Source organism: Salmo trutta, chromosome 3 (assembly GCF_901001165.1).
Source record: "Salmo trutta chromosome 3, fSalTru1.1, whole genome shotgun sequence".
Lineage (NCBI taxonomy): Eukaryota > Metazoa > Chordata > Actinopteri > Salmoniformes > Salmonidae > Salmo > Salmo trutta.
The window spans coordinates 62,229,320-62,244,913 of NC_042959.1; the positions used below are offsets into that span (position 1 = coordinate 62,229,320).

General features: G+C 44.7%; 1 protein-coding gene across 1 annotated transcript; it reads right to left on the reverse strand.

The window, feature by feature from the left end:
• Positions 1-1,194: 1,194 nt before the first annotated feature.
• On the reverse strand, positions 1,195-12,006 carry LOC115182575 (potassium-transporting ATPase alpha chain 1-like). Its single transcript, XM_029744107.1, has 22 exons — positions 11,507-12,006; positions 11,291-11,401; positions 11,109-11,168; positions 10,772-10,975; positions 9,380-9,493; positions 8,735-8,869; positions 8,137-8,254; positions 7,320-7,588; positions 6,919-7,227; positions 6,673-6,807; positions 6,307-6,499; positions 5,533-5,708; positions 5,230-5,366; positions 4,876-5,026; positions 4,551-4,719; positions 4,224-4,378; positions 4,011-4,134; positions 3,650-3,795; positions 2,634-2,767; positions 2,339-2,440; positions 2,140-2,231; positions 1,195-1,997 (listed from the first exon to the last, which is right to left on the reverse strand). Exons 1-22 carry the CDS (start codon positions 11,516-11,518, stop codon positions 1,969-1,971), a joined length of 3,075 nt encoding a protein of 1,024 aa, XP_029599967.1. The 5' UTR covers positions 11,519-12,006; the 3' UTR covers positions 1,195-1,968.
• Between the last annotated feature and the right edge of the window lie 3,588 nt (positions 12,007-15,594).

Consider the following 15,594-nt stretch of genomic DNA (forward strand, 5'->3'; position numbering starts at 1 on the left):
TCTGCAGAGCATCCGGCTGCTGGGCTACGTGAGATATGGTGCGTGCCCTTGTGGAATGGATGAAAACCGTGTGAGACCATATTGTGGTGAATCATCATCCATCCATTGTAGTTACACACGATCTCAATGTAATAACGTATTTCACTAATCTAATTTCTGAGTGTAAAATAATATCGCTAGGGAAAAACATACAATTATTTTATGGAAAGGGGATACCTAGTCAGTTGCACAACTGAATGCGTTCAACTGAAATGCATCTTCCGCATTAAACCCAACCCCTCTGAATCAGAGGCGTGAGTTCTGCCTTAATCGTCATTCACGTCATCGGCGCACAGATATTGTTGTGTGTTAACTGCCTTGCTCAAGAGCAGAACGGCAGATTTGTCCACGTTTCCGGCTTGGGGATTCGAACCTACGACGTTTTGGTTACTGGCCCAAAGCTCTTAACAGCTATGGTGGTATGCTACCTAAACGTTGAGTTTTGAAGTCGACTACAACAGGGTGTATATTAAATGTTACTTCGCATATGATGACTTGCGTAAGAATATCTAAATGAATAGGAATAATAATATGTGAAGCCAATTAGCTGTCAAACCATACAGTCATTATGTCAAACCATGAACACACTGTAGCCCACTTTTCACAATGGCGTCATCGTGGGTAGTACGTTGAAATGATCCAAAAGAAAAGGAAGTACATCAATGACTTCATATCCCTCAATTTTGGTAAGCTTGTTTTCGTTGTGGAGGTGTCAAAGCTATATTATGGATTTGAAAAAATGAAATTCTTAAAGGTAACATTCATTCTGGTGGGAACATTACTGTTGCATACCGGTGTTGTTAATGCACAAAAATAGGGAAAGGTCAATAACAAGGATAATGCTACTTGATGAATCTATTATTTTCTTTCAGCAATATCTTTCCTCTAAGGAGAGCAGCACCATCAAGAGAGTCAGGAAGTGAATTCTGTAAAGTCATCGAGGTGAGTAGCCTACCCACAACCCAGCTCAGCCAATGGCAGTACAGCTCAGCTACCCACTGCCATACGATTGGATCAACCAGAGGTAGACTGAGCGACACAATGTACAAACCACTGAGTGTCTCTGGCTTTTAATAAAGGGATTCATTCATTTGAAATTATAATAGTGGAGAAACATTTAAGGTATCTCTCTAGAAAATGAAGTCATACAATACATTATATTTGACACACTTTATTCATACAAATACATAAATACAATGCATATAGGCTACTGTACCACCAACATTATCACCAAGAAAGAACCCTTGACGCCAAATATGTGTGATGTTATACATAAAAAGGCAATGGAATTCAGAAACAAAAGGCAATCACCCACAGACATCCACATACTGGATTTACAAAAGGAAATTATTCTAAATTAAAATTGATATGACAAACTCACATCAAGCATTCAATTTTTTTCTATTAGAACATGGAGGTGTGTCTTTACAAACATATCACAAAATAATTCATGGTTATTGTTTCAATGTATAAGATTTGGTTCCATATCAGAAATGGTTTAGGATATTCAGAGCTATACTTGTACAGAGTTTGGCAAACCTTGTTTGATATTTAAATTGTATTGTATTGTAATGGAATGTTTGGGACCAAGATGGAGGACAGTGTGCTAGCCAGACTTCTCTGTATAGCAGGTTGACGTTTATTGTCATGAGTTTTGTCCTAGAGGCAGAACTGAGAAATTTGGGTATATTGTAAAAATTCCTGAAAACAAACATGTGTTTTTTCAGTCTTAATTTAAGTTTAGGGCTAGCCATTAGCTAGTGTGGTTAAGGTTAGGGTTAGAATTCTAATCTGATTTCATGACTTTATGGCTGTGCCAGCTAGTGACCACTGCAGAGCAGAGCTGCCTCCAGAACACGATTCATGACGGGAAATGCTAACCTGCATCTTTATACCTATGTCTCTGGTCTAGATATATGCCCTCTTCTCTCAATAATACAGCTCCTGGTCCCACCAACCTGTGAGAGGGGAATGGAAATAATCTGAATTAGGGCTGACTACTGCAAGGAATGGATGGATAGATGGATGATAAATAGATGGATGGATAGATGCATGGAGGATGAATGGATGGACAAGACAGAGGCAAGAAAGGCTACTTACTTCCTGGATGTCTTCTGACCCCCAGCTTCCTGATCTCGTCATAGACAAAGATTAGAATTCCGTACGGGATTGGAACGAACCACCATTGGCCCCTGAAAGGGGGAGTTACACGCATGAACAAACCAACATGAAAGCCATCAAAACAATGACAGAGAAGATGAATCAACAACCATTCAAGTCAAACAGAGTGTAACAGTACCTAATGGGCATGAAGTTGAAAATGTTTGGCATCCCTGGGCAGTAGCACAGCAGGTTACCCAGTAACAGCTGGAAGACGATGGCACTCACCAGCACCTTGTTCCTGCACACAAAGGGAAAATATGGAGGATGGTCAAACAATGTTTTATTAGTCCTATCAAGATTGATACTTCCCATGTTATTTTGTTGGAAGCCTTCTCTGCCACCAGCCTTTCATAAACAATACATTTCATAGAGTATATGATTGTATGTAGGGAGTAAGAGACATTTGTTCCATGCAGTTAACATCCACTGACCTAAAGAAGCCCTGCTGGAAGATAGACAGACGGCGGGTTTTCCTGATCAACACATCAGCGATCTGGCAGATCTCAATACTGATGAAGAAGACAGTGTAGCAGGTGTACTGCTGATACAGACGCTGAGCATATGTCTGCAGAACAGAGAAGACAGGATATTTTCAACAGGCATTTCCAGGAGTTACAGGTAAGTGAGGGCGCTGTAAAGCCACACGCACTTGTCCATTCCTGGCCATAACACACACACACACACACACACACACACACACACACACACACACACACACACACACACACACACACACACACACACACACACACACACACACACACACACACACACACACACACACACACTTATCCTACAGTAAGCCACACACACTCACCCACTCCTGGCCATATCTATCCTACAGTAAGCCACACACACTCACCCACTCCTGGCCATATCTATCCTACAGTAAGCCACACACACTCACCCACTCCTGGCCATATCTATCCTACAGTAAGCCACACACACTCAACCACTCCTGGCCATATCTATCCTACAGTAAGCCACACACACTCACCCACTCCTGGCCATATCTATCCTACAGTAAGCCACACACACTCACCCACTCCTGGCCATATCTATCCTACAGTAAGCCACACACACTAACCCACTCCTGGCCATATCTATCCTACAGTAAGCCATACACACTCACCCACTCCTGGCCATATCTATCCTACAGTAAGCCACACACACTCACCCACTCCTGGTCATATCTATCCTACAGTAAGCCACACACACTCACCCACTCCTGGCCATATCTATCCTACAGTAAGCCACACACACTCACCCACTCCTGGCCATATCTATCCTACAGTAAGCCACACACACTCACCCACTCCTGGCCATATCTATCCTACAGTAAGCCACACACACTCACCCACTCCTGGCCATATCTATCCTACTGTAAGCCACACACACTCACCCACTCCTGGCCATATCTATCCTACAGTAAGCCACACACACTCACCCACTCCTGGCCATAGCTGTCCTGCAGGTCCTGCAGATGGACGTCCTCCCAGTGGGACCTGAGCCCCACACACAGCAGGGGATACCAGCCTTCCTGGGCCATCGCTGTAAAGTAGTCTGTGAAACCAGCGAAAGACTGGATCGCTCCTGGAGAAGGGGATAGGGGGAGAGATAAACCAAAAGAGAGGGAGGGAGGAGAAAATTGAACATGAAATATGTACTAATAGACTATTTGTAGGTTATCACCTTGAATATTGGTCAAGGTGATAGCTTCAAGGATCAATCGGTCTCAAAGGACCTAGTGAAAAAGCAAGGCCTTGTTCATACATTTACATACTACAGGAACATACATGAACCCTCACCAATCTGGAAGTAGGAGTAGGCAGCCAGAGATTCGTTCACCAACCTATCCTTACGTGGGTTCCTGGGTTTCAGATGCATAATATCACTCTCTGCCTTCTCATAGGCCAGAGACACAGAGGGAAACTGTAGGATAGAAGATGGATAATCGGCATCATTCTAGAATGGTCTTACAGTGCAGGGAGATGAGGGGTGAGGAAGAGGAGAAGACTCACAATGTCAGTGGCCAGCTCGATCATGAGGATGGTGATGCAGCCCAATGGCAGAGGAACACTGACAGTGATGTAGATGAGGTAGGGTGTGAGCTCCGGAATGTTCTTGGTCAGTGTGTACGCAATGGACTTCTTCAGGTTGTCAAAGATCAGACGGCCTGGGTGTCAGATATGGTCAAAATCAATCCCTCAATATCAGTATTACTTAGTATCATGAAGGCTTAACTTTGTGAAACCAAATATTGGTTCACAGAATACATTTCAAATGTAATCAGCCTGTTAAAATGGCTGTTGTTGTGTTTTGTGATTTGCTAAGACACTCTCACTCACCCTGCTCCACCCCTGTGACAATGGAGGCAAAGTTGTCATCCAGCAGAATCATGTCAGCTGCATTCTTAGCTGCATCAGAGCCAGCTATGCCCATGGCAATACCGATGTCTGCCTTTTTCAACGCAGGGGAGTCGTTCACCCCATCGCCTGTCACAGCCACAATGGAGCCCTTCGTGAGAGAGAAAGTGAGAGAAAGAGAGGGGAAGAGAGGGTTTGAGAGAGATAACATGACAAAAAAGAAGGGTTAGCCAAACCAAAAACCTCTCTGGAATGCAGTGTGACTAACAACTTGGTATGTGTGTGTGTGTGGGGGGGGGGGGCTCACCAGGCGCTGACAGCTCTCCACGATGATGAGTTTCTGCTGGGGGGAGGTGCGGGCAAACACCATTTCAGGGTGACTCCTCAACGCTTCGTCCAGCTCTTCACTGCTCATGTCCTTCAGCTGACCACCACTTATCACACAGGCACGGGCATCCCTGAAGACCACATAGAATAGATTAGAATATGATAGAATAGAATAGACATGTCAAATCCACTGACAGGGCGTTCTCACTCCTTCTTACTTGATATACAAACTCTGTATAAATAGTCAAATATGTCACAGGAGATTCATCAACCACAGTGAGAGTCAGAGTCCTAACCCTGCCAGACTGTGTTGGTGTTGGGGACCAAGACCCACCTCCTGTTGACCTGCTCCACTGGGATGCGTTTCCTGGTAGCAATGTCCTCTACTGTCTCACTGCCCTCTGTGATGATGCCAACGTTGGCAGCGATGGCTCTGGCCGTGATCGGGTGGTCGCCTGTCACCATGACTACCTAAGGGAGGTCACAGTGGAATGAGTTGATGTAGGTTGACGTGACACAATGAGGGAGACTGTGATGGCCTGTTACATTGTATTAGCTAAGTTCTAACTCTCTCTCTCCTTTTTTCTCTTTCTGTCTTTCTCCTTTGCCCCATCTCTCCCCCATTTTACCCTCGTACCCTTATTCCAGCCGTGCGGCACTTCATGACAGCATCAGGCACAGTGGCGCGTGGCGGGTCGATCATGGAGATGAGTCCAGCGAAACACAAACCAGACGTGGTGAAGTTCATCTCATCAGAGTCAAACTTGTAACCACGAGGAAACTCATTCTCATTCAGATAGATGTGACAGAAACCTGGAGACAAATGTTTGGACAGATTGGAGGGGTTAGTGGGTATTTATGGGCCTAAAGAAGAGATACCATTAAGTGTTGGGGAAGCTACTCTGAAAATATTGTTTACCAAGCTACAAATTAATTCACACTGGAAGAAGTTAAGCTACACTAAAGCCACCATTAAGAAAAACTTTGTTTACTTAACTGGTTGTTACTTAGAAAAGTAATTCACATCGTGATAAACTACTTTGTGATAAATTATCATATCTAAATCTGAAATGTCATAGACTACAAATTACAAGAACAGATCACTCTGCAGTCAGATGTTAACAGAATGTGTCATTTAACCTATTAAACACAAAATAATTGGCAGGTTTGTTGCCGAAAAATAAAGGAAATTCTTGCCTACTTCACCCATATTTTATTTTAGCCAAAAAAAGTACTGTGTAGTTCCAGTAGTTAGCTACAATGCTACATGGCCCAAAAAGTAACACTAAAAAGTAAAACTACTGAAAACAAGATTTGAATATAGTTGAACTACCACCAAGCTACTGCAAAATGTAGTTCAATTACTAGTTGAATTACATGTAGTTCACTATACCCCAACACTGTCCCTTACCCAGCACTCTCTCCCCCAGGCTCCCCAAGTCCATGTATGCGGTCTGGAAGGCCTCTCTCCACTGTTCATCCAGGGGCAACTCCTGGCCCTTGATCAGGATGGTGGAGCACCGCTCCAAGATCCTCTCTGGCGCCCCCTTCATCACCAGCAGGTAGCGCAGGTCCATGGGGTCTTCCAACTCATGCACTGACAGCTACTCGCCACCGGGGGGAGACAAATACTATTCAAACACAAATAGCTCATTCTGGTAATGCCATTAAAGTATGTCTAATAGTCACATGATACACCTATACAACATACTGTAGATTATATAACACACTTTCAACAGACTGACTTGAAATCAGATCAGAAAAGCAGGCCTCTTACCTGGAACTTGTTGGTGGAGTTGAATGGTACTTCAACAACCTTTTTGAATCGCTCCCTGTATTCCATCATGTTCCCTATGGCCAGCTCAGTGAACTTCAGCAGAGCTGTCTCTGAGGCGTCGCCCACCACTATTCTCTGTTGCACATAGGTGCATTGGAAAAAAGGTAACTCATAAATCATATAGTTTTCATTGATGCTGTGTCTGTGAATGAATGTGTCTGTTGAGGCTCGTGTCTATCAGCTCACCCTAGGAATAGGCAGAGACTCCTGGTTTGGTTTGAAGACGGCCCGGTTACAGAGTCCGGCCACTCTTGCCAACGATCGCCATGTCTCGGATGATTGGTCAAAGCTCTGACCTGATTGGTCCTCTGTGGTGTCTGCGGCATGGATCACACCGTCGAACCACAGGTGGGCCACGGTCATCCTGTTCTGGGTCAGAGTGCCCGTCTTGTCGGAGCAGATGACCGAGGTGGAGCCCAGGGTCTCCACAGCCTCCAGGTTCTTCACCACACAGTTCTTCCTGGCCAGACGCTTGGCCGTCAGCGACAGACACACCTGGGGGGAGAGAGAGGGAGATGGTTGATGAAAACTGTTAATAACCAACTTGATATAGGCCTAGACAGACCAAAGCCTCAGTGTTGACTCACAGTGACAGTAGCCAGCAGCCCTTCAGGTACATAGGCCACCACGATGGCCATGAAGAAGATCATAGCCTCCAGGAAGGCATAGCCGATAAACATGGCCACCACGAAGAAGGTGAAGCCAAAGAAGATGGCCAGCCCAGCAATGATGTCAACAAAGTGCTCAATCTCTATGGCAATTGGCGTCTTCTCATTGCCTACGCCTGAAGCCAAGCTGGCAATGCGGCCAATGATGGTGCGGTCACCCGTGTTGATGACCGTTCCTGTGGCCACTCCTGGTAGGGGCCAAGCAGAGAAAAAGGGATTTTAGATTACATTATGAGTGTAATGTTGATGTTTTTGCTCATTTTTGCTGTTATGAGTGTAAGTGTTTCTGTGTGAATCTTTTCTGTGTGTGATTTAATAAGGGTTGTGTGTCTGTCAAAGGAGGCTGGTGGTGGAATCAATGGAATGGTACCAATACTACCAAACACATCAAACACATGGAAGCAACATGCTTGACTCTGTTCCATTTATTCCATTTCAGCCATTAAAACGAGCCCATCTTCCTATAGCTCCTCCCACCAACCTCCTCTGGTGTCTGTCTGTAGTACCTTTCAGGAAGTGGTGGCAGTGTGTGTGTGTTTATGTGTGTTAGTGTGTGTGTGTGTAGCATAGATTGGTGGCACCTTAATTGGGGAGGACGGGCTCATCGTCCGGAATAAATGGAATGGTGTCTAACTCAAACACATTGTTTCCATGTGTTTGATGCCATTCCATTTACTCGATTACAGCCATTATTATGAGCCGTCCTCTCCTCAGCAGCCTCCTGTGATGTGTCTACCTTCCAGGCAGGTGGTGGAGAAGAAGGCGATGTTCTTGGTCTCTAGGGGGTTCTCGTGGGTACACTCCGGGGTTTTGCTCTGGGGCTCTGACTCTCCTGTCAGGGATGAGTTATCCACCTGGAGGGGATGATGAGATCAAGGAACTGACAGGGTTATAACATATGAAACCGACCAGGGTTCAAACCCAGGTCTTCTGCATAACCTAACCCTAACCCTAGCTTCATGTCCACACCCCGGGTCAACCTTAACCCTAACCCTAACCCTAGCTTCATGTCCACACCCCGGGTCAACCTTAAACCTAACCCTAACCCTAGCTTCATGCCAACACCCCGGGTCAACCTTAAACCTAACCCTAGCTTCATGTCCGCACCCCGAGTCAACCCTAACCCTAACCCTAGCTTCATGTCCACATCCCGGATCAACCATAATCCAAGCTTCAAACCTAACTCTAACTATAACATTAACACTAATCCTAACCTGAATCCTAGCTCTATGTTCACATTCCTGCTCAACCTGCATCAACACCCTTAGCCATTACTTTTGGGTTGAAAGTGTGTTAGTGGTCTATAATGGGAACTGGTGGCCTAGTGTACCTACCTTACAGCCCTGGGCAAAGATGATGCGGATGTCAGCAGGCACGCGGTCACCACCCTTGATCTCCACCAGGTCTCCCACCACCAGGTCCATGGCATTGATCTGGTTCTTCTGCCCGTCACGGATCACCAGGGCTTGCTAGAAAGAGATAGATGGTTATACCAAATCCCTGTATTTCAATGATTGACTGCCTTGGCTTAGTGCTGTAGTGAGTGGATTATGATCTGTGTTGATGAAAGGAATATTTTTGTCATGAAAGTAAACAGTTTCTTACTATAACAAAGTAACTGTTGTATGGGTATTTAGGACCAGGAGTGTTTCCTGCTCTGGTAACATCTTCAGCGAACACTCATGGCCCTAGTTATAATGTATTTCCCTAGTTCTAATGTATTTCCCTAGTTCTAATGTATTTCCCTAGTTCTAATGTATTTCCCTAGTTCTAATGTATTTCCCTAGTTCTAATGTATTTCCCTAGTTATAATGTATTTCCCTAGTTATAATATATTTCTCTAGTTATGTATTTCCTTAGTTATAATGTATTTCCTTAGTTATGATGTATTTCTCTCGTTATAATGTATTTCTCTGGTTATAATGTATTTCCTTAGTTATACTGTATTCTTTAGTTATAATGTATTTCCATGTTTTTACCTGTGGCACTAGATTTTTGAAGCTGGCGATGATGTTGGTGCTCTTAAACTCTTGGTAGTAACCGAAACAGCCAGTCACCACAACAACAGTGATCAGAGTGATGGCGAGGTACAGCTGTAGACAGGTTTGGTCACAGAGAAATAGTGATGAAACAAACAGTCACAATATGTTGACGCTGTAATACATGTTATTATCGTATGTATTCCCCTTTCTTCACATACAGTATTTTCTCCTTCACCCTCCTAGTGTAACTTTAGCCTTTCCTTCACCCTCCTAGTGTAACTTTAGCCTTTCCTTCACCCTCCTAGTGTAACTTTAGCCTTTCCTTCACCCTCCTAGTGTAACTTTAGCCCTCCTTCATCCTCTTAGTGTAACTTTAGCCTTTCCTTCACCCTCCTAGTGTAACTTTAGCCCTCCTTCATCCTTCCAGTGTAACTTTAGCCCCTCCTTCATCCTCCCAGTGTAACTTTAGCCTCTCCCTCAAATCAAAATCAAATCAAATGTACTTATATAGCCCTTCTTACATCAGCTGATATATCAAAGTGCTGTACAGAAACCCAGCCTAAAACCCCAAACAGCAAGCAATGCAGGTGTAGAAGCACTGTGGCTAGGAAAAACTCCCTAGAAAGTCCAAAACCTAGAAAGAAACCTAGAGAGGAACCAGGCTATGAGGGGTGGCCAGTCCTCTTCTGGCTGTGCCGGGTGGAGATTATAACACCCTCCTAGTGTAACTAGCCTCTCCTTCACCCTCTTATTGTAACTTTAGCCTCTCCCTCCCTCACCCTCTCATTGTAACTTTAGCCTCTCCTTCACCCTCTCATTGTAACTTTAGCCTCTCCCTCACCCTCTCATTGTAACTTTAGCCTCTCCCTCACCCTCTCATTGTAACTTTAGCCTCTCCCTCCCTCACCCTCTCATTGTAACTTTAGCCTCTCCTTCACCCTCTCATTGTAACTTTAGCCTCTCCTTCACCCTCCCAGTGTAACTTTAGCCTCTCCCTCCCTCACCCTCTCATTGTAACTTTAGCCTCTCCTTCACCCTCTCATTGTAACTTTAGCCTCTCCCTCACCCTCTCATTGTAACTTTAGCCTCTCCTTCACCCTCTCATTGTAACTTTAGCCTCTCCCTCACCCTCTCATTGTAACTTTAGCCTCTCCTTCACACTCTCATTGTAACTTTAGCCTCTCCTTCACCCTCCCAGTGTAACTTTAGCAAACACTTCAACTCTCTCCTTATCCATCTGTCAACAATCCCTTCCTCACTATTCTAATATTGTTCAGCATTCCTGCCCTATAGTCTCCTACTCCACGTCTTCCTCCACCTTTCTCCTCCCCCTCCTCCACCCCTTCCTCTCTCCTCCCTCTTTTTCTCTCCCCGCCCCATCCTCCTCACATCGTCAAAGCAGCCCAGGGTTCCCCTGGAGAACTCGATGCCGAAAGCAATGAAGCAGATGACGGCTGCCACCCACATCAGACACTGCAGCCCTCCGGCCAGCTGACGGGCAAACTTGACGTATTCTGGGGTCCCTTTGGGGGGCAGCAGTTCGTTGGGGCCGTCCCGCTCCAGAACCTCCGCTGCTTTGCTGGAGGTCAGGCCCTGCGGGGATTTAAGGAGGAGGAGGGGGGAGAGAGTGAGAGAGGGGGAAAGAGGGAGAGATTTACTCTATATTAGCAGCAGTCTGTTTCATCACACAGACAGATGGACAGAAACCCCATGGTAGCTTAGTTACCTTGGTAACACTGGTGGTATACCTCATCTCTAGCTCTTCTATTGTGATCTCGTGGTCGTCCTGTAAAGATTGACAGACTGTTAAAGCTACACTGTATTTATGCTGCAATTCTGTCCCATTTCATTTAATTTGGCATTTTCTTTCCAGCGCTCTCTCCTTCTGGTCTTGTGAATCGCACTCACAATGTCCATCTCCTTCTTCATGCCCTCTAGCCTATCCTTTTTCTTTATCTTCTTCTTTTTCTTCATCTTGACATCCACCTCTCCATTCATCTCAAACATGTCGTAAGAGTCCTGGAGGGGTGAATAAACAATATCCTTGATCATTGAAGGGAAATGAAATTTAATTCATGGCAATTTGATCAGAGCTTTGATTAATCACATAAATGGGTCACCTACCCCTTTACTCATGGTGGAGGGCCTGCCCAAATCAATTGAAGTCCAACGCTCAGTCCTCTTTCCCCCCGAAATCTTGGAAGCGTCTTTATATCCTCACTAGGGACGTTCCTCAGTGTAAAATCCCCAACCTCCAGAGCAGGACCAGACTGTTGGCTCAGCTTTATATACTAATGCACCGCCGTCACCTTCTCTACCCGCCCCAAAATGGCAGTGCCATTTTAAGTGTAGCCAATGTCACCCCTATTAAGGTGAATGGCAAAGCGTCCCCTACCCACTTTGGTGGCTCTTTCATATCAGTGCCAATGGCCTTGTGCGTAGGGCTTGTACCTGTCTTATCAGAATACACACGTTTCTACGTTCCCTGATTAACTGTAAAGCTATCAAGGTCAATGCCATTCCAAAGTCACAACTAGTTCTTTAACTTATGATAGGACAAATCTGTATTACATCAAGGGGGATTTTCTTCTGAGCTCAAATACCCATTAATTGACTGATATATTGACACTGAGACAATGACTGGTCCATTCAATGACTGGTACAGATATAGAAGACATGAATTGGATGAAACACATCTAGTGAGAAGTAGATTCAAATGCCTTGTATATACTATAGTTCATTATCTTCCCTCAGGAGGGCCTAACTTACAGTGTATATTACAAAATTGTAATGGTCAATTCAAATAAAATACAGTGGTATGGTCATGCCAGGCCAGTAAGCGTTTAGAAATGGAGACTTTTTTTCTACATTTCCTGTTTAGGGCCCAATGTGAGAACACCTTATCATTGGAAGAGTGTGTAAATACTTACAGTATTTGTGCCTCAGACTGCTAAAAGGTGTGATGGTGACACACTCCACATTGGCATCACTGCTGCGTCATCTGCCCTTATAAGTAAAGGACAGTTGAACATTAAAAACGAATTGACACTCACAACCTCTTATGTACTGCTCCGTGTTCCCATCACAAAGACACCAGTGGGCGGGAGATGAACTGGTGTAATACTTTTATTACTGTTATTGAACTACCACAATGCCTATTATAACTCTTATTGAATTAAGTGAAATAATGTTTGTTCACCGGGCAACATCCATCCAACAGTGAATTCTATCATCTGCCAATTTATCAATAATTTTCCATCATGTTTGTAAGACATGTATTGTAAGCACCCTAAACAGGTGATTTTTATAACTAACCCAAGTCTAACCCATGACTTGCCTAGTTAAATAAAGGTTAAATTTAAAAATATATATAATTTAAAAGAGATAGACCAGATTAGAAAAAATGTGCCAACCAGCGTTGAGCGAAACTGAGTGAGCTCAACTGTGAATGGAAGCCAGTTTGGATTTTGGTGTCACTCCTATCAAATCCCATTGAGAGCATACGTCACTGACAGAAAAACTTGAATTGTTGCATCTGGTTGTGTTGTTGTCCTCCGAAGGCTAGCTAGCTAGATAAAATGGGCCCTTTCCTAAATTAGCCATTAATGGAGATAGGGATGTGGACTTGTGGTTTAACTTCATTCTCTGTGCTGGCCCATGATGATAACAGTAACTCTGATCCAACAATTAGTTCATACATTGTTGTGCCCCTGGCCTGAGAGGATGGAAGTTCAATATGTAGCTAGATGTAGAAGGCTAATATTAACCAGCTAACGTTACCCATGAATGGAAGTTAGGCCAGCAAGCAAGCATTTTAGCCAGGTAGCCTAGGACAACAAAAAATGAAAGCGTGTACTGTATGACAGAGTGATAGATCGTTTCGTCAACATGAAAGAGAGGAGGATGGCATTGGCGTTTCTCTACAAGTAGGGTGAGTCAACATGCTTGCACGAACGCGCACACACACACAAGCACACAGAAATCAGAACCATAGACAGCCACATCATATTTAGCTTCCCTTGATTGATCTAAATTGTTTTTGGTATCTTTTAGTTGTTGCTGTATTAGACTAAGCAGAGGTGATTTGATGATGTTGAATTGTTGAAGTTGAAATGGTGCTGGAATAGTGGAGGCAGCTCCTGTTTTCTTTGCAACTTATGGTAACTCTCTGTGGTTCTAAATTATTAGTTGTTTAGTGGTCTGAAAATGTCAGAAACAACTTGCTTGACCATGCTCTAGGTCATGTAACTGTCTGTCACATGCAAATTCTTTGTGGACTTCACTGGACAGAGGTTGCTATGATCTCAGCGATCACTGCCTCATTGCCTGCATCCGTAATGGGTCTGCGACCAAACGACCACCCCTCATCACTGTCAAACGCTCCCTAAAACACTTCTGCGAGCAAGCCTTTCTAGTCGACCTGGCCGGGGTATCCTGGAATGACATTGACCTCATCCCGTCAGTAGATGATGCCTGGTTATTCTTTAAAAGTGCCTTCCTCACCATCTTAAAGAAGTATGCCCCACTCAAAAAATGTAGAACTAGGAATAGATATAGTCCTTGGTTCACTCCAGACCTGTCTGCCCTTGACCAGCACAAAAACATCCTGTGGCGTTCTGCATTAGCATCGAATAGCCCCCGTGAAATGTAACTTTTCAGGGAAGCCAGGAACAAATATACACAGGCAGTTAGAAAAGCTAAGGCTAGCTTTTTCAAACAGAAATTTGCATCCTGTAGTACTAACTCAAAAAAGTTCTGGGACACTGTAAAGTCCATGGAGAATAAGAGCACCTCCTCCCACCTGCCCACTGCTCTGAGGCTAGGAAACACTGTTACCACCGATAAATCCACTATAATTGAGAATTTCAATAAGCATTACTCTACGGCTGGCCATGCTCTCCACCTGGCTACCCCTACCCCGGTCAACTGCCCGGCACCCTCCACAGCAACCCGCCAATGCCCCCACCATTTGTCCTTCACCCAAATCCAGATAGCTGATGTTCTGAAAGAGCTGCAAAATCTGGACCCATACAAATCAGCCGGGCTAGACAATCTGGACCCTCTCTTTCTAAAACTAGCCTGTTCAACCTCTCTTTCGCATCGTCTGAGATTCCCAAAGAATGGAAAGCTGCCGCGGTCCTCCCCCTCTTCAAAGGGGGTGACACTCTAGACCCAAACTGTTACAGACCTATATCTATCCTACCCTGTCTTTCTAAGGTCTTCGAAAGCCAAGTTAACAAACAGATTACCGACCATTTCGAATCCCACTGTACCTTCTCCACTATGCAATCTGGTTTCAGAGCTGGTCATGGATGCACCTCAGCCACACTCAAGGTCCTAAACGACATCATAACCACCATCAGTAAGAGACATTACTCTGCAGCTGTATTCATCAACCTGGCCAAGGGTTTCGACTCTGTCAATCACCACATTCTTAATGGCAGACTCGACATCCTTGGTTTCTCAAATGATTGCCTCACCTGGTTTACCAACTACTTCTCTGATAGAGTTCAGTGTGTCAAATCGGAGGGCCTGTTGTCCGGACCTCTGGCAGTCTCTATGGGTGTGCCACAGGGTTCAATTCTCGGGCCGACTCTCTTCTCTGTATACATCAATGATGTTGCTCTTGCTGCTGGTGATTCTCTGATCCACCTCTACGCAGACGACACCATTCTGTATACTTCTGGCCCCTCTTTGGACACTGTGTTAACTAACCTCCAGACGAGCTTCAATGCCATACAACTCTCCTTCCGTGGCCTCAAACTGCTCTTAAACGCAAGTAAAACTAAATGTATGCTATTCAATCGATCACTGCCCGTACCTGCTCGCCCGTCCAGCATCACTACTCTGGACGGCTCTGACTTAGAATATGTGGACAACTACAAATACCTAAGTGTCTGGTTAGACTGTAAACTCTCTTTCCAGACTCACATTAAGCATCTCCAATCCTTAAATCTAGAATCGGCTTCCTATATCGCAACAAAGCATCCTTCACTCATGCTGCCAAACATACCCTCGTAAAACTGACCATCCTACCGATCCTCGACTTCGGTGATGTCATCTATAAAGTAGCCTCCAACACTCTACTCAACAAACTGGATGCAGTCTATCACAGTGCCATCCGTTTTGTCACCAAAGCCCCATACACTACCCACCATTGCGACCTGTACGCTCTCGTTGGTTGGCCCTCGCTAAATACTCGTCACGAAACC